This window comes from Carcharodon carcharias, chromosome 26 (genome assembly GCF_017639515.1).
Source record: "Carcharodon carcharias isolate sCarCar2 chromosome 26, sCarCar2.pri, whole genome shotgun sequence".
Taxonomy (NCBI): domain Eukaryota; kingdom Metazoa; phylum Chordata; class Chondrichthyes; order Lamniformes; family Lamnidae; genus Carcharodon; species Carcharodon carcharias.
The window spans coordinates 33832918-33851791 of NC_054492.1; the positions used below are offsets into that span (position 1 = coordinate 33832918).

General features: G+C 40.3%; 1 protein-coding gene across 1 annotated transcript in view; it reads right to left on the bottom strand.

The window, feature by feature from the left end:
• Positions 1-9836: 9836 nt before the first annotated feature.
• ticrr (TopBP1-interacting, checkpoint, and replication regulator) overlaps positions 9837-18874 on the bottom strand; it is a 47117-nt gene continuing 38079 nt past the window's right edge. The window contains exons 18-22 of the mRNA XM_041174905.1: positions 18176-18328; positions 17031-17155; positions 13237-16423; positions 11147-11266; positions 9837-10434 (exon numbers count right to left, since the gene is read on the bottom strand). Of these exons, the coding sequence (XP_041030839.1) occupies positions 10283-10434; positions 11147-11266; positions 13237-16423; positions 17031-17155; positions 18176-18328 (3737 nt within the window). The 3' untranslated portion in view covers positions 9837-10282. The remainder of the gene's footprint in view (positions 10435-11146; positions 11267-13236; positions 16424-17030; positions 17156-18175; positions 18329-18874) is intronic.

Sequence of the window (18874 nt, forward strand, 5' to 3'; positions counted from 1 at the left end):
GAGATCATTAATTAATCCCATCTCATTGCACAATACCAGTTCTAGTATGGCCTGCTCTTTGCTTGGCTCCAGAACATGCTGTGCTAAGAAACTATCCCAGAAACATTCTATGAACTCCTCACCTAGGTTACCTTTGCCCATTTGACTTTGCCAGTCTACATGTAGATTAAAATCTCCCATGATTATCACCGTGTCTTTCTGACAAGCTCCCTTTATTTCTTCCTTATGCTCCATTCTACCATGTGGTTACTATTAGGAGGCCTGCACACAAATCCCACAGGTGACTTCTTGCCTTGATCATTTCTCAACTTATCCAAACCATTTCCACATCATGGTTTCCTGTACTTAGGTCATCCCTTTCTATTGTGCTAATACCATAATTAACTAATAGGGCCACCCCTCCATCTTTTCTACGCTTCCTAAAGGTCCTATACCTTTTAATATTCAGGTCCCAATCCATGTCTTCCTTCAGCCATTTCTCTGTAATGGCTATCAAATCATACTTATTTATTTCTATGTGCACTCTCAGTTGTTTTGAATGCTTCATGCATTCAGATACAGAGCTTTTAGTTTTATCCTTTTATTCTTTTTATAACCTCTAGTCTCATCTTTTGATTTACTGTTAGATTTGTACTCTCTATCCCTTCCTGTCACAGTCTGTTTTTCATTTCCTGTAATAATACCTTTCTCTTTTGCCTTGTCTTTACTCGTTGATTTACCATGTCTATCTTACCTGGATGAGTGCAGCTCCAACGACACTCAAGAAGCTCAACACCATCTAGGACAAAGCAGCCTGCTTGATCGACACCCCATCCACCACCTTAAACATTCATTCCCTCCACCATCGATGCACAGTGGCAGCAATTGTACCATCTGCAAGATGCACTGCAGTAACTTGCCAAGCCTCCTTTGACAGCCCCTTCCAAACCTAAACTTCTGCTATCTAGGACAAGGGCAGCTGGGAACACCATCATGTGCAAGTTTAAGCCACACACTATCCTGACTTGGAACTATATTGCCATTCCTTCACTGTCTATGGATCAAAATCCTGGGACTCCCTTCCTAACAACAGTGGATCGCAGTGGTTCAAGAAGGTAGCTCACCATCACCTTCTCAAGGGCAATTATTGAAAGGTTAAAAATGCTGGCCTTGTCAGCGAAACCCAAATTACATGAATTTAATAAAAAAATAGAATTAGAGCTAGACTGTTTAAGAGGGAAATCAGGAATTAGCCTTTCACACCAAGAGTGGTAAAAGTCTAGAATTCTCAAACCCAATTAACAGGGAATGGGTCAATTGGAGTTTTCAAGTCTGAGATCGATAGATTTTTCTGAAATGAGGGTATCAATATATGTTTAGCTAAGCTGGGTAACTGATTCGAGGTAAGGATCAGCCCTAATCTAATTGGATGGCAGAGCAGGCTCAATGGGCTGAATGACCAACTCCTATTACTAATGTTCCTAATGATTTTTCAGTGACTCACTGTCCCAAAGGGTGAATCTCTGCTGGGTTTATTATTGTATTGGTAACTGGTCAGCTTATGTTCCCTTAGCTAAGTGGCCTTTCTTTGGGAATTTACAGCAAGTGACAGCGTATCCACCCACAGGGCGATGCCATCAAAGCCGAATTCAATCTGTCCTCATCTAGTTTACACAAGCATGCTTCCAGCACTGACTATGCCAACTGGATAGGGATCAATCACAAGAATCTTACTTATGGACTTATGTTCCACACAGGATTTGAAATTAGAATCTTAGGTGGCATTCCAATGCAGTGCCAATGGAAAATGGCATCTTTGGAGGGGAAACAGAAAGGTGTGGCCTCATCTGATGGTTCAGGTGGGAGATAAAGATCCATGAAAGAAAAAAAAACCTTGCATTTATATAACACTTTTCATGGCCACTGGACATCTCAAAAACACTTTACTGCCACCGAAGTATTTCTGAACTGCAGTTGTTGTACAGTAGGAAACACAGCAAATAATTTGCAGGCAGCAATAATCAGGCAATCTCTTTTTGAAGGATAAATATTGGTCAGGACATCAGGGATAACTCCCTTAGTCTTCTTCAAAATAGTGCTACAGGATCTCTTACATCCACCTAAGCAGGCAGATGGGGCCTTGGTTTAATGCCTCGTCTGAAATACAGCACCTCCAACAGTGCAGCACTGAAGTGTCAGCTTTGAGTTTTTGCCCTTAAGCCCTGGATTGGGACTTGAACCCAAAACCTTGTGTCTCAGAGGTGAGGGTACCAACAACTGAGCCACAGTTGTAATTGAAAGAGAGAAAGGAGTTTACCTGGTGACTGTCCAACATTCTTCAACCAACAAATGGCAGATTAACCAGCCATTCTTATTGATATCTGTGTGATCATTTTGCAAGCAAAATGGCTATATGAAAGTAAATATATTTCAAAATTAAGTGACTGTATGTGAAAAGCTTTAAAAGGTACTTCTGAGAAATATAAGATGCTGTAAAATATATTTTCCTCAGCTGAGACGCTCCTCATTCCTAGCCTGACACTAAAGCTCTGATTTTCCCTGATTTTCATGGTATCATTGTTCATTGCAGTGGTGGAATTCTATCAAACGTTGGCAAAGAAATAGCTAAAATGATCATCTAACCAGCCACGAACTCTTTGTGTGATTGCTTTCCTAATTCTCGCCGCAGCACAAAAAGGGATTGAGTCTTCATGGCTGCTTGTTTGTGTTGTTCACTACCTGAGTGTTACAGACATCGGGGACAATCAGTGCTTTGACTTCAGCAGGAGGAAATGGCTGGTGTTGGAAATTCAAACTGAATATTGCCATTCTTGGAAGTTCATAGCAGGCAGTCACTGAAGCACAGAGGTAGGTTATTTTGAGCAGGAAACTTGGGTATAAACTGAAAGAAAACACAGAGTAGCTAGAAAGGATCAATTCAACTCCCACCCAGTACTTCTAATATTATGATTTATATATTTCTAAATAAAAGAAACAGTTTTAGGGTGTGGAATTGTCGTACAGAATCCAGGCATTCTGATGGAATTTTATGCAAAGCCTATTGACTAAGAGATAACTCTGTCTTTACTTCACATATCTTGCTGTACAGACAGGTTGTTTTATCAGGTTAAAGTTGAAGGTGTTAGCAGGAGCAACTGTGTTAGACATGGAATAGCAGTTTGTGTAACTCTCTCTCCCTTCCCCCTCCGCCTCTTCCCCAACACAGTTCATTTTCTGAAGATATTTAAGCAGTTTCATCTGTCCTGCTTCATCTCTTTTCATATAAATACATAGATCAGGTCATTAGTAGTATTGGGCCAGGAGTTAAACATATAGGAGCTTCTGATCCAGCAGCTTAAGCTCTCTCAAAATAACATTGCCCTTGGGAACTTGCAGTGCCCCAACCAGGGCGGATACCGGCAAATAGGCACTTGGCAGAAGTCAGGTATTTCTCTCTTTCTCAGCCAAGATTATATTTGTACCTCTTTAACTGAGTGGAGATGCAGTGTTCAAATGCTTCAATTAATTGCCACATAAATATTACGCCATTGTTCAAAGGTCATACACAGTCACAAAGAATCAAGGCAAGTTTTAATTTGCATCCAACCCAATGCTCAGGACGGTTCTGGCTCTGTACATATCTAACCTGTGGCATGGTGGTGTTGTTGAGAAAGGGTAGAAGGACCTCTATACTCTGCATCTAATATCAGACTGTATTGGAGTTGGGAATGCTTAATGCAAAAGAGGGGGTGGTTTTTCCACTTTTACCTCCTGGTGGAAAATGGGCATTAGAGGACTGATGTTTGTTTGACATAAACCCACCTCTCATGTTCGTTAGTCAATGAAAATTGTGGGGGTTGGAAAACAGCAGACTGATTCACCACTGGTTTTCTGCTTGGTGGGAAAGTTGGTGATTCACCCCGCTGTGTGCCTTAAAATGAACAGTGTTCCATTCCTAGAATCCTTTGCATTGATTAAAATCTACAAAAATAATATACAAACATTTAAAAATTCCTTTAAAACTCCAATAAAAACGAATCCTTGCCTAGCATCAAAATCCTAAATTTCCTCAGTATTAAAGTTTTCAAGCTGTTGGTATTTTTGTTATTTGGTTTCCAGGTTTTGTATACTGAACCACAAACAGCCCCTCAGAACTGAAGGAGAAAGGAAGGTGGCACTAGCAGGATCCCAAAAGCTGGAGCAAAACACTGCAGATGCTGGAAATCAGAAATAAAAACAGAAATGCTGATCAACAGTTCTGATGAAGGGTCATCGACCTGAAATGCTCTTTCCACAGATGCTACCTGACCTGTTGAGCTTTTGCAGCATTTCCTGTTTATCTCAAAAACTCAGGACAGGACAAGCTATCATACTGAAAAGATGATTGGAGTTATTTGAAGAAAGGAGTTGGCACAATGATATAGATACATCACTGAGCCAGTGCTGATAACTTGCGCAGTGACCCAGTTCCCCCACAAAGTTTGTTTGCATTATTCCGTCAGGTAGAACAGGAAGGCTTGAGGTTCAATTCCCAGGTAGTTAGTCAAGTTGGCCAATCTCAACCAGAGTGACAGATGGGAAATAAATCAATTGGTCTCAATGCCCCTGGGCTGGGGTTGGGGGGGCAGATAATCATCAGACAATTTCGCTGTTCCCAATTACAATACAGTGAATCATGGTGCTTTCAAAGAGGAGGGAGTGGAGTAACTTTTGCAGGTCACAAAAGAATGATGGTTTTGAATAAACTCAATCTAGCATCACTGACGGGATTAATTTTTATTCCCCGCTTAGTTTTCTCCTTTGTTCCTGAAATCATTAACGCCCATTTATTCAGGCACTAGCTGGTCTCTGGCACTTCATCCTTTGATTATCCAATCAATATTCTACTAGCCTCACACAATGTGGGATTGGGAGACAACAGGGGAAGTTGCACATAACCCCAACCTTAACCTCACCTGAGGGAGTTATTGGAAATTGATCAGTTGCAGGGATTCTGTCTAAATTTCCTAGTCCCTATACTGGGGTATAATTCCAATTACTCCCCAATTGACTCAGAGATTGGCATTCAAGGCTTGGGGTCCTTGTTGTATAACTCAAACACTTAGTCTGTGCTAGAGGCCATCAAGAAAAGAACAATATGAAAGTCAATAGACAAATTGTAATAAATGTATTTACCCTACAAAGAAACTTCTTGGGGAGTGGGGCCAGTATTTGGTAGGAGGTAACAGTGGTAGGAGGCGACGGTGGTGTCGTGGTGAAGTCACTGAATTAGTAATGCTCAGAGTCACAGGTTCAAATCCCACCATGACAGTTGGTGGAATTTAAATTCAACCAATGAATCTGGAATTGAATGCTAGTCTCGGCAATGGGGACTGCGAGACTGTCATAAAAACCCATCAGGTTCATTGCCCTCACCTGGTCTGACCTACATGTAACTCCAAACCCACAGTAAAGTGGTTGACTCTTAACTGCCCTCCGAAATTCCTAGCAAGTCACTCAGTTCAAGGGCAATGCTCGCCTTGCCAGGAACATCCACAACCCATGAAAGAATAAAAAAAACAAAAAGTAGCAAGAATGTGGAACTTGCAATCACATGGAATGTTTGAAACACTTAATATTGATGCATTTAAGGGGAAACTCGATAAACATGAGGGAGAAATATCCTGGTGAGGGAGAACAGCTGGAACACCAGCACCATCTTCATTCCAATATCACAGGACACTACTTTGTGTCAAGTATTTAATAAAAGGTTTCCAAATAAAAGGAGTACCCCTTTAAACTGACTGTTGTTTTGCAGGTCTGACCCACAGTTCAGAAGTACTACAGCATTTATTTCCATGTAGCTAGCCAAGCGCTTTATGCAATGAACACTCAGCAACTTTTCCAAAAACAAACCAAGTGTTTATTCAAATTTGAGTGAGCTGCACACAGGTGTAACTCGTTCTAGTGATACAGTATAGTTTTCCCACTGACTTTCCCTGAATTTTTTTGCCAATCCTGAAGGGATGGTTTCGTGAGTATTGGCTCATGGCCTTTATTATCTCACCCAAGCAGCCAGCCAGAATGAGCCCAGTCAATGATTCTTTGTAACCTGGCCAATCAGAGCAATGGTCACAGCTGAACATGATCCTGTTCTCACCCAGCACAGGCACCTGCGCAGGGAGTAGCAGCAATGATGAGTAGGATCCAAAGCTGATTTTTACCTTAGGCCTTCAACACACAAATTGTTTTAGCCTCGTTGTCTTTTCGAACAAGGATAAAGCCTCAGACCAGACTACTCTGTATTGGTTACTTTCATATGTGGAGCCTGTCCACCACATCGCCTCCATCAGAAACCAAACAGATCGGGTTATTTAGAACTATTTAGCTAGAAATAAATTCCTGATGAAAGATACTTCTCTGGCACATCCTATCCACCATGACTGTGACGACGATTTGCTGACAAAATTAAAACTCATCACCTTCTTGTGCTGGCTTTACAGTAACTGTCCATTAAAACAGCACAAGGAAATTGCTGAATGACCGGGTGTTTGCAGATGATACCAAACCATTGCTTCCTCCTCCTCCCAATGTTCCATGTCCTGCCAATAAACTATTTAGTTCCTTCCAGTAAAAAACATTTTAAAAGGTGGACTTCCTTACCAATTCTAACATAGAATCTGTCTTTACCTAATTTCCTTCCCTCCTCATAGTATCTACAGCATGGAGACAGACCATTTGGCCCATTTACCTGTGTATTTATTAGTGACCATCTTATATTGATGGTCACTAATGCTGGTCTCTGCTGCAAGTGAAATCATCTCAATATTCACCCTATCAAATCCTTTCATAATCTTAAAAGCTTACAACTCCACACTGGTAACAATCACCCATGAGTATTCTTCATGCATGGTTCTAAACAGTGATCGTTCCTGTGCAACAAGGGTTACTGGATAATTAGAAGCTGGAACCCTTGCTAAATATTTCCTCTCTGGAATGCTGCGACCAATCGAGGGCTGCAAGAGTTCAGCTAACACAAGTCAAAATCAGGAAATGATTTAAAAAAAAATGGATATAAAAATCTGTTTTTTAAAAAACATTCCAGTTGGAGATATAACTTAACCATTAAGCACGTGCTGCACGAAATGCAAAAGCCCAGATAGGCAAGGGTCTGATTGCCATTAAAACTGAACAAAGTATGCCCCCTAGAGGACAACCAGAGGAAGAATCCAATTAAGGCAAAGTGCTGTCTTCCTTTTTATTGCAATCAGATTCTCAATTTATTTTCTTTCAAGCTCAGACCCCTCACTGCTGTCTGATATTACTGGCATCTCAAATGCTAAAAATAGTGCCACTGTGATAAACTGCCAGGACCAGTGACAAAAGCGACCAATACATCCTCCCTGCTGATTCCCACGCCTCACTTCAAGAACCTATGAACACGACATAGGGTCACATGAAAAACAGCTTTCTGGGTGAAATTTTGAGAAGCCACCAATAATTGTGGAACAGTAAACTGGATGAATCAGAACCTTCAAAGGAGGCATGAAGACAATCTGAAAATAAAACTAACAAAAACACTGGCTGAATTATCTACTTCAATCTGATTGCAGCTATCAAGTATATAGAACAGTAAAACTAACCTAAATCCTTCTGATTGTCAGGATAATAAAACAAATGTGCATATGTACATAAACTTGAGAGAATGGCTTCTGATGAATGGAGGAAGTTTAAACAATTTCAATTAGATATAGGGACATCTGCTGGTATATTCAAGAACGACATGTGGAGCTGCATCACATTGATCTCGTTATAGCAATCCTTAGTGTGAACTACACAACAGCTACTTATGTAGACCTAGCTGACTAGCAATGAACAACAGGAACAGAAAATACTGCAAATACACTGAAGGTGCAGGGAGAGAAAAAAAAACCCAATTAACATTTCAAGTTCAGGCCCAATGTCAGATGTAGGGTTTCAGCCAAAAATGCTAATTTATTTCTTTAGATGTCAATGGGTAGAACAAAAATACCTCAGGCAGAGATGTTTCAGAAATGAAAATTCTCAACTGAATAGTTTGACTTTTGCTTCCATTCCATCTGTTGTAGATCAACATTTAATAAATGTACATGTTCTAAGAGACATTCAGTACCCAAAAGGGTTAAAAGCCGTGGGTTCCAATGCCATACTTTTTTTTATATATATATATTTATATATATATAAAAAACTGAGTTCACTGCTGTTGCAACTAATTTACTTAAGACTATTCTCCCTTGTGATCTTACCTCATTCTGCTCTCAAATAATGAGTACACCATAGACTGAAGGAACTAAATTGCATGCACCCATCTTGTAAAGTACGCAAACTCTTGAGCATGTATCTTCAAATGGATATTAGCACACCACAAAGAATTCAGTGGCGTAACAATTGTTCTGGTGCATGAATAATCGCATGAATTGATGGAAGCCTGGGAAGGGAAGTGTAGTCTACCAATGCATTCTCTCAACCTGAGCAGGGGGACCCACTAAAACTCAACTTTTTAATTCTTGAAGGGTTTATCCTCAGATCTACCTTTTTGCAATGGTTACTGTGATCTCAAATCCCAAGAGCACATTCCCAGAAGAGACAATTCACTAAAACAGAGAAAGTTAATGGATCTGACAAAGCATTATAAATTGATGAGGGATTTTGATGAGGTAATTCAGGGAAAACTATTTCCAGTGGTCAGCAAGTTGATAACTGGAGAACTTAGTTGAAGAAAATCACCAAAGGAACAGAAAGATGGTGGGAGTTTATTTTTATTAGACAAGAGGGTTGTTGGAACATGGGACGCTCTATCAATACCTGTGGTAGATACAGAATCCATAATAACTAAGAGAAGTGAGCAAGTCTAGAAAAATAAACAGCAAGGAAATGGAACCATGTGATTAGCTTTTTCGGAGACACAATGGCTGCTCTCTTCTATGCTGTTCCGTGATTCTAATATGGACCTATACAAATGGAAGTATTTTTCTAATCCTTCATGGAGGAAAATAAAAATATCCAAATGCTGCAAATCTGAAATGAAAACAGAAAATTCTGAATGCATATAAAAGGTGGATCAGCACTTGAAACGTCAGGTTCATTTGCTTCAATGCACCTTCAGCAGGACAGCATTGAAACAGTTTAATATACGGCATAATATCTACAAACTGCATCTTTTTGTAATATACTTTCTGTACAGTGATAAATTCACAATTTTACCAAATAACTGTACAAAATGTTTAAGTTTTAATTTAAAAATCACTTTACATAATTTTACACCCCATTCCCAAATTTGTAACACTTTATACACAATTTACTATTTAATAGAAATCTGAAACATTACTGGTGATCTGCATTCAATATGCTCGTAGGCCACGTTCCCTCTCATATGGCCCCAAGCGTTATCGTTTCGGGTAGTCTAAAACAAATCTAAAAGCCAGCAAAAAGACTAGTACCCTTCTGTAAAATGTATTTATAATTAGAAATGACAAATATCAACAGTCAATTGAGGCCATTTAAAAACTAACTGAAGTACTTAAAGGACCTACCCGTCCAACCTTAAGGTTGGTGGGCAGGCCAGGAGCCCTGGTGGGCTTTAGAAAAAGCATGAAACCTCATCCATGGGCAAGATGAGGTTTCATGTAGATTTTTAAAAAATTTAATAAAAATTTAATTAAAAGTGATGGACATGTCCCAACTCATGTGACAGTGTCACATGAGGAGGCATGTCAGGGAAATTTTATTTTTCTATATTTCACAATTTTGAATTTGGCGCCGATCTCCGAGGCAGCGCTTAGCCTCAGGGAGATGAGTGCGCTCTTTCGAGCGCATGCAAGAAAGAGTGCACTCTCGGCTTAGGGAATCCCCCCTCCGCCCGCACAGGGAGCGCACACTGCTTCCTGGCGGATGTCACGATGGGTGGGCCTTAATTAGCCCACCCACATAAAATGGCAGCGCGCTCCCAAACAGGGGTACGCCCGCTCTTGAACATCCCCCGCAACAGGGGAAAAATTCTCCCCCCTAATATATATGGGAAAAAATGTCAAAAGCATTTGTAAAAAGCAACATGAAATTTGAAGGTTCAATCCACCATAACATGTGAACACAGGATTACAATTTAGAATGTAGTGTTGCACCCTCTTGCGTTCATTCCATTGCAAGTGCCATTTTACAGCCATGATGAACACAATAAAGAATTCCATTATTCAAAATATTTGCTGCATTTGATACCCTACATCCTTCAATAAAAAGAACAGAAACAAAGCCAGCAGGGGATGAAGCCAAGGTTGAGGTGTTCTAGTTAACTGACTAGCTTTTTTCTAGAGTAGGTTTTTGTGATGCAACGGCGAACAGGCACTTTGCTGAAAGGGGAATAATCCTGGTCAATGTCACCAGCTATCGCCATTCTCTTGCTAGCAGAGGCATCTGTCTGCATATCTTCATACGTGGTATCTGTAAAAAATTCAGAACAATCAAGAACTTAGCTCTTTGCGCACAAAACTCTTAAGCTTAGTGGCTAAATGCGTGGTGTGGTGGGGAACCCAAATCCCAGGTTCAAGTCCCAACTTGTATCAAGTTATCCAAATTCAGTTAGCTCTCAATCCTGGGCTAAAGACAGAATGGACAGACAGCAATGGAGGCAGGTTTGCTCCTAATCACCACCTGATGATTTCTCCAAAGTACTTGTGGCTGTCCGGTGAGGATCATGCTTCATAACATTCGGCTGAGATAAAAACAAGAACAATGTGGTAGCTGTGTTGGTCTGCCAGTGCAATTTCAGCAATACAATGCAGCTTACCTCAATAGGAACCATGAGCAAGAACAAAGGTTTAAATTTATTCCAATAGTTTAGATTTGCCATGTTTACAGCGATAAGTAGGAACTGAACCATCCAAATTTCCATACCCCGATTCAGTCCCCGTTTGATGTGTTAACATTTGTCCACACCCAGATCCAAAAAACCTACCAGCCAGACCTAGCCAATTAAAGGTTGGTACATAAATCTTAAATAATGACATAAAACTGACAGAGAAGAGGGGAGGAAGAAAGCAAGACTTCTCCCTCCCCACCTTTCCATTAGCTTGGGATAACTTTGATTATAACTTCTGTAATAGCTCATGGATCAGTCATAACACTTGGATATGATAGGAAGTTTGAACTTTACCTCTACCAGGTCTTTTCTTAGCAGGTGTTCTCCCAGCATATAACAAAGGTGACTGAGTGAGTGCCAACAGGCCACTAGCTGACAGGGTCGATTTAACTTTACAGCTTGGTGATGCTCCTGCTACAGAACACAATAAAAGCATTACAATCACAGGCAGAAAGCAGCTGCTATACCCAGTCTGCCCAAAGGATATATTTTTTGTCAAAAGTTTCTTTGGTACGCCTCTGTGCAAATTATTTTATCCCCAACCTCCAAACAGCAAAAAAAATTGTCTTTTGGGCTTGTCACTGGACTACTCACTCCATCCACATGCTTTGACATAGTAATAGGACCTTCCACAAGATGCACTGCAGCCACATTGGCTGCACCTTCCAAACCCATGAACTCTACCATCTAGAAGAACAAAGGCAGCAGACGCATGGAAACGCCATGAGCTGTAAGTTCCCTCCAAGTCATACACCATACTAACTTGGAGCTATATCATCATTCCTCCACTGTCACTGGGTCAAAACCCTGGAACTCCCTAACAGCACATGGGTGTATCTACACCACATGGACTGCAGCGGTTCGAGAGACGCCTCGTCACCACCTTCTTAAGGGCAATTAGGGATGGGGAATAAATACTGCCTTGCCAGCAATGCTCACATCCCATGAATGAAGAAAGAAAGACAGCTGCATGATCCATCTCTCCATTTAATCGATTATGAAACCTTCAGTTGTGGCTACTGCTCATCCCTGGGTTTGATGGTGGAGATCTGACTCAGGAGTTACCAAGGCTCACTGAAATAGCTGAATTGTAAACAGTGCCCTTACACCCAGAGTACACTTTTCCCATACTGCACTTTTCTCTGGAGCTTTGTTTCCTTTCTCTGTGCACACACCAATGTAAGTGAAGAAAAATAAAAGCATAGAAACAAATAATTTTCATTTACTTGCTTGCAAGAATTTGGTTTCAAATTTAAGTACAGTTTGTAATTTTCTGTTCATCACCACTTTGCTTTTAATTTTATAAGCTCAGTTTTACTTCCTTAATGTTATTCTGGCTTTCTTCTGCCATTTTGTGTTTGTCTCCCCTCCAATTTTCAACTTCTACTTGCTCAGTCCCTGCTGCTTGGGACTTCAGGTTAACTACAACTGATGGGACCTTATTCCACATATATATCTGTAATTCTCTCTTTTTCACAACCCATCCAATCTCTAAATGGCCTATTTCCATCTCCCACCCAGTTTGTCTCTGAACAGATTTTCTTGTAAGGACATCAGAATGCTCAATGACTCAATGCAAAAGCAGAATAAGGAGACAGATATGGAGAGACAGTGCAAGACAACCATCTTTCAAATCGTTTTAGCAGTTTTTTAAACTATTCATTTCAGCCACAGCTTGCCTCCAAACTTTGTAACAAACTGCAGAAGAATAATGTGTAACGAAAACAGAAAATGCTGGAAAAACTCAGCATCTGTGGAGAGAAAAACAAAGTTAATGTTTCAGTTAGTATGACCCTTCTTCAGAGCTGCAGGAGGGTCATACGGACTTGAACGTTAACTTTGTTTCTCTCTCCATAGATGCTCAGATCTGCTGAGTTTTTCCAGCATTTTCTGCTTTTGTTTCAGATTTCCGACATCCGTAGTATTTTGCTTTTATCTAAAGATTATGTGCTTTTAATAAGTTAATGTTAACACCCAAATCAGCAATTGTTTTCTCTTTGGATTGCTAAAGTGATCTTGCAGATTGGACTTCAGTTTAACTATGTCAGCTTTAGCAATATTTTAAACTTCAAAATGAGTTTCATGGAACTACATTATAGCCAATTAAGTGTGATCATACAGAACTTTTAGGAAGAGACTAGATATATTGTCATTATACTGATTTTCAGTTAAAGAAAGTTGCATTTCAATCCAGCCACCAGCTTCAACAAGCAAATTCACACCAACATAGTTGACGGTTGTGGATTTGCTTGTTTCAGAGCATCTTCAGCCATATTTCCATAAATCTCCCTTCCTAAAAGAAGCTCATTCTGTAACAGCTGAGTTAGGGTACAATATTTGCTGAATTACAATTTTGGAAGAGGTAAATGAAGTAGGAGAATCACCTGGGCTATCGAAAACCATCTCATCTTCAATTGAACGCTGCCGTGTAAAGGTCTTACAAAAAGGGGAGAAAGAACAGGGTGGAGACTGCTCCTTTCGCACCTCTTTCACTGCAAACTCCATATCTGAAAAGGGAGCAGCAAAATTTGCTTTCCTCTGCTTTTTAGATTCTTTTGCCTCTTCTGATGTGGGAGAGATAAAACCACACCCACGTTTTCTAGACCGAAGGCCAAACTTTTCCTCTGGACTACCTGGAAATCTTTGGTCCCATTCAATAGTAGGGGAATGATCTTGTAACCTGCTCACTCCTTCCATACCAATTTCCTCCAAAGGCACGGCTTTGTTGCTGTAGTGCTCTGTATGAAAGTTATCCTCCTTTTGCATGGCTGTAGGCTCGCCCTTCTGCCACTTCCCACCAAGTGGAGTTGTGGCTGCTTTCTTCTTCCGTGGCCAGTTTTTGATGGCATCTGGTGTTTGGGAGGGTCTGATCTTGTGTGTGGGAGAAGGAGTCCAGGGGGCCAATCCCAAATCTGCTTGTGACGGAGAGGATGTGTTAGAGGAGCATTGAGTTGGAGTATATGACTGGCAGATATAAGTCTGAACCCCACCTTTTCTGGGTGTAGCCTTTGCTGGAGTGTTGTGGGAAGAATGGAAACAAAATGATGGTGATATATGGCCTCCTTCCATTTTTCCTGAATGCTTAACACACCACTGTGCATTTCTCTCACCCAACGGGCTTTCACATCCACTCTTTACACACACCAAGGAGGGATTACCATTGATTTTGGTGACAGAGTGCTCCAGCTGTGGGCTAACAACTGCACTAGAATTGGTCCGTTTGAATCGGAGTTTGGGAAGCCCAGAGTCTTGCATTTCCAGCTCAACCTCATAGGTTGGCATTGGTGGCCAATTCCGACCCTTTGGAGTTGAGATTTTCCTGGGAAATTCGGGTATCTGTTGCCGTGCGGCTGCTAGTCTCTGCCTCCTGTCTGGAGTCCAGCGGAATTCATAAGATGTGGAGTTCTTTTGAGGCAAGGGGAATTGAGTAGTAACGACAGAATTAGAAACACTGGAATTGGACTCTTTTCTCAGCACAGCAAATTTCATTTTCAATCCAGAGCTTTCACTTTGTACAAGTCTGACTTGAGATAGATCTCTTCTCTCTTCTGCTTGAGAGTTAGCTGCACCAGCATCTGGCATACTAGCCAAACGTAAATCCAGTCTCTCAGTTATCAAACCAACATTGGAAACAAGCTCAGAAGCTGTGCTCTGAGAAGAGCAAGGGAGAGAATCTGAAGCATTTAATCCTAGAACAACATTAAAACAGTCCTCTCCAAGATTCCCCAAGTTATCACTGGTTGCTGCTGACCTGTCAGATCTGTTATGGTTGGTCACAGAGCTTGCATTAGTGTCAGGGGTCGCAAAGTTTATTTGTGGTATACTCACCCACAAATTGGATTCTTGCAATGCATGTTCTCCCTCAAGATTGGATTTACTAAATGCCTTGTGGTTCTTTGAAGACTTCCTCTGTACATTGTAAATTGTGCTTTTATTTTTCTCTGGGGTTTTTAATATTTGGTCCAATCTGATTGTTGAGGTGGTACAATTTCCTGGCATTTTCATTGATACTACATCTGCTTCATTGGACATTGGTCCAAGTGGTGTGCACAGCATTAGTCTAGATTTAGACAGCATACTCACTTCATGCTTAGAGGGTGTCATGTTAAGCCCAGGCTTTGTCCTTAATGGAGTTTTGAGATGTGGAGGTGTTGAATTAGATGTGGATGGTGACTGAGTTATTAGTGGGCTTTTGAGTGGTGTTGAGTTATATTTAGAAAGCACCTTTTGATCAACTTTTGAGAGTGAAACATCAAGCAGAGTTCCTATTCTTAGGGATTTGAGGTCTGGAGATGTTGCAGTATATTTAGATAGATCTGTCACCTCAGCCTTTGATGGAGTTACACTGAACATTGATCGTGTCCTTACTGGGCTCTTGGGTGAGGCTGCAGTAAATCTTGATGGTGTCTTCAATTCTGATTTTAAGGGTGTTACACTAAGCATTGATCGTGTCCTTACTGGGCTTTTGGGTGAGGTTGCAGTAAATTTTGATGGTGTCTTCAACTCGGATTTTAAGGGCGTTACACTAAACATTGACCGCGTCCTTACTAGACTTTTGGGTGGTGATGTTGTAGATTTTGATGGTGTCTTCAACTCTGATTTTAAAGATGTCACATTAAACATTGATCGTGTCCTTACTGGGCTTTTAGGTGGTGCTGCAGTATATTTTGATGGTGTCTGCATCTCAGATTTTAACGGTGTTCTTGCTGAGCTTTTATACTGCATTGCACCAAGTCTATCTGGTGCAGGCACATTATACATCGATCTGGTCATCACTGAAGTTTTCAGAGGTGTTTGAAAACCGGCTTTCCAGATACTCCTTGGTGTACAAGGGGTGCTTGCATTTGATTTCTGAGATTTGCCCTGATCTGATGAGCATGAACTATCAGCAGTCTTCTTCAAAGATTTCAGCATGTAAATTTTTGCGGGTGAAACTACAAAACATTTCATAGGAGCTTGAGAGATGACTGACTCATCAGATTTACATCTCCTCAACTTTACGTCTCGCGTTGCACAAGGCTTTGATTTATTTTTTGACAAATTATTGATCAAAAAAGATGGAGATAGCTTTTTGGATGCTCTTACTGGACTATTCATTACAGATAAACTTTTCCTTGATGATTTCGCTTGGGAGGCAGACTGTACAGCCTTTGAAGGCATATCAGAAACATTTACTGTTGAGCCATTTCTACAAGGAGATGCCAAGCGCGCACTTCGTCTGGGAGATGGCTTGACTGACAGATGGTTGTTGTAAGGTGATGTCAGCATCGAATGCCCACTCATTATGAAAGGGGACTGAGCTTCCATTTTCTGAGGTGGAGTACTTTTGTTAGGTGTTTCTTTGTTTAGACGTTCACTTCGTCTAGGTGACTGAAATTGTAAATCGGTTGCCATTTTCCATGGTGAAGACTCCTTACGTAAATAATCGTTGATGCCGTTTCTTGTTGTTGGACTCTTGGATCTCTTTGTTTTCTTCTTTGGTGTCAAATAGTGGGATGTTCCTGGAGATTTCTTGGTGGTTCTGTTCTTGTTCGGAGAACTCAGAGGTTTATCAGGAGTAGGCTTTGGACTCTGACGGTATTAAAGAGACAAAGTTATTAAACTGGAGTTCCTAAATTCCAACAGTTCATTAGTCCCAAACTTTCACAAAATGTTGACATGATTAAAAATGCTAGCTAATAAGCAGAATGTTGATGAACTAAAAGCTTCTTAGTCAACATCCCATTGCCAATAATGTAAACTAAGCTAGCAACCCAAAAGCTTATTTGGCAGATAGTCAGTCTTTGCATTTTAAATGGAGTTAGGTATACTAGTGGAATGAAACACAGTACAATTTTCAACAGTTACTTTTAAATAACATCTTGTGCTCAAGTCAAAGGGTGTTAATATAGAGCAATGGGACACTTTCCATTCAAGCACCCTGTTATAAGTATTTGCACTACTTTTCCAGTATTAAGTTTCAAAACTTTCACATTTATAAAAAGGAGATAATGATCTTCTGAATCAAATGTTTAGCATAGCTTTAAAAAGAAAATAATTGATCTGCACTGTAAGACAAAAGTATGTGTGAGAGGAGAGAGAGAGAGAGAGGAAAAGCCCATTTCATTCATTTTTTTTCTTTCAATAGTACATCTGATTTTATTTTGTTTGCCTCACTTAACATTAAGTTCCATCATACCTGAACCACAGATAAGCTCTCAGGGTCTGAACAGTAGCCCTTTGATGACTGCTTCTCTTTAGGACTGACAAGCCCAAGTACAGCACCAAAAAGCAGCTGATTTGGAGATCCGATGATCTGATTGTCTAAAGAGAAGGAACTAAGTTAATTAAGTGCAGTAGAAATATTCACTTTTAGCAGATGCAAAGTCTGAACGCCAATTATACACCACTAAAGATTTTGCCTTGTCTCAATACATACATTGATCTACTTCAAAGCACAAGTAATGTTTATTTTATAGTTGAAAGTTGTGCCATTTTCAGTTATGTGGCTAGTTTGACTAGTTACCAGCTTGTATTCTGGTAGTCCTGGCTCAGAGGCAAATTCTGACCAACACACTGGAAATTTGATGCTTTTTGAATGTTCACATGTTATTTGTCATCCAGCTGAACGATTGGATGGACCATCCCTTTCACAAATTGATGGATGACATTAATTATAATGGAGAACTTTTTCATGATTGCAGTGGTCTGTCAGCCTAGACTGGGCCTAAAGATCCAACTTTCTGAGTCAGAAAGGAACATTATCAACTAAACTAAGCCAATACCTGTGTACCGAGCTTCTTTACCACATACCAGTGCATGTTTTTTTCAAAATGCAGATGCCTATATGCTCAATCACAACGATTGAAAAATTAAACATAATAAGTGATCTCTGGTGGCTTGACAGGTAAAGGTAATTGCCAGAGATCAGAAAGCCTTGGGTTCAATCTCGTTATGTCCCAAGTTAACTTGACAGGCATTTTGATTAGTGGGATAGAATTATTGTTAGGAGCCCTGAACTAGACACCGCAATGATCAACCTGGGTCCCCACTTGATCCAGTGACCCTTGCTTGAAATGTTTACATTGATGTCAGATCAGAAACAGGTTCAGATCCCAATTATTAAGTTGCCACCAACTGCACAGAAGAAGAATAGCTGGCATCTATGCACAACTGTATCAAAGGAGAGGGAGAGAATATATATATAAAAATCAGCAAACCCAAAGTTTTCTGAATTTTTGATCTGGGGATGAACTAAAACAACTCATCCACTTTTCAAAAGCCACATGAATTAAATTGAAATAAAGTGATTGCAACTTGGAAGTAATTGGTAACTTTGTTTACCTGCTCTTTTAGCTTTCCCTGCCTGTATACGTGACAATGACTGGACACGTTCCAAACTCCGAGACATTGAACATGAACCAGAGTAAAATGAATTAGAATGACACCTGGCAAGAGATACTTTCCTGATGTGTGGGCTCCTCCTCATATTTGAGTCTGCATACAAAAAAATAACTATAAGGAAGGGAGAACTCTTGCATGTAATTTCATATTTAATGTATGGTCAGATACTTAACTCATAGGATTGCTGATGCCAAACACATGAAATAAAAGCTACACTGTGAACTCCCCTACTGTCTCGAATAAACATCAGGCAAAGTAGTGCATTCACGTTGTTTTTATATATCTTTGTCACTAATTGCAAATTGTGCCCTCTTGGTCACTTGGTTGATTGACCTTGAATTAATATTCTGGGTGCACGAGACCAGTAATATGGTTTCTCTTAACTGGATCACTTGAGGACCCCTTCCGATCTAAATTCAGTTGATAGCCTCAAGATAACTATTCAGTAGAAAATCATTTGCCTTTAATTTATATTTCATAAAAATCATAAATACAGCACCATTTGGCCCAACATGCAGGAGCTGGCTCTTTGAAGAGTTATTCAGTTAGGTTGACACCCCTATTCTTTCCCCCAGATCTGCAAATTTTTCCTGTTCAAATATTTATCCAACACCTTTTTATTACTGAATCTGCTTCCAC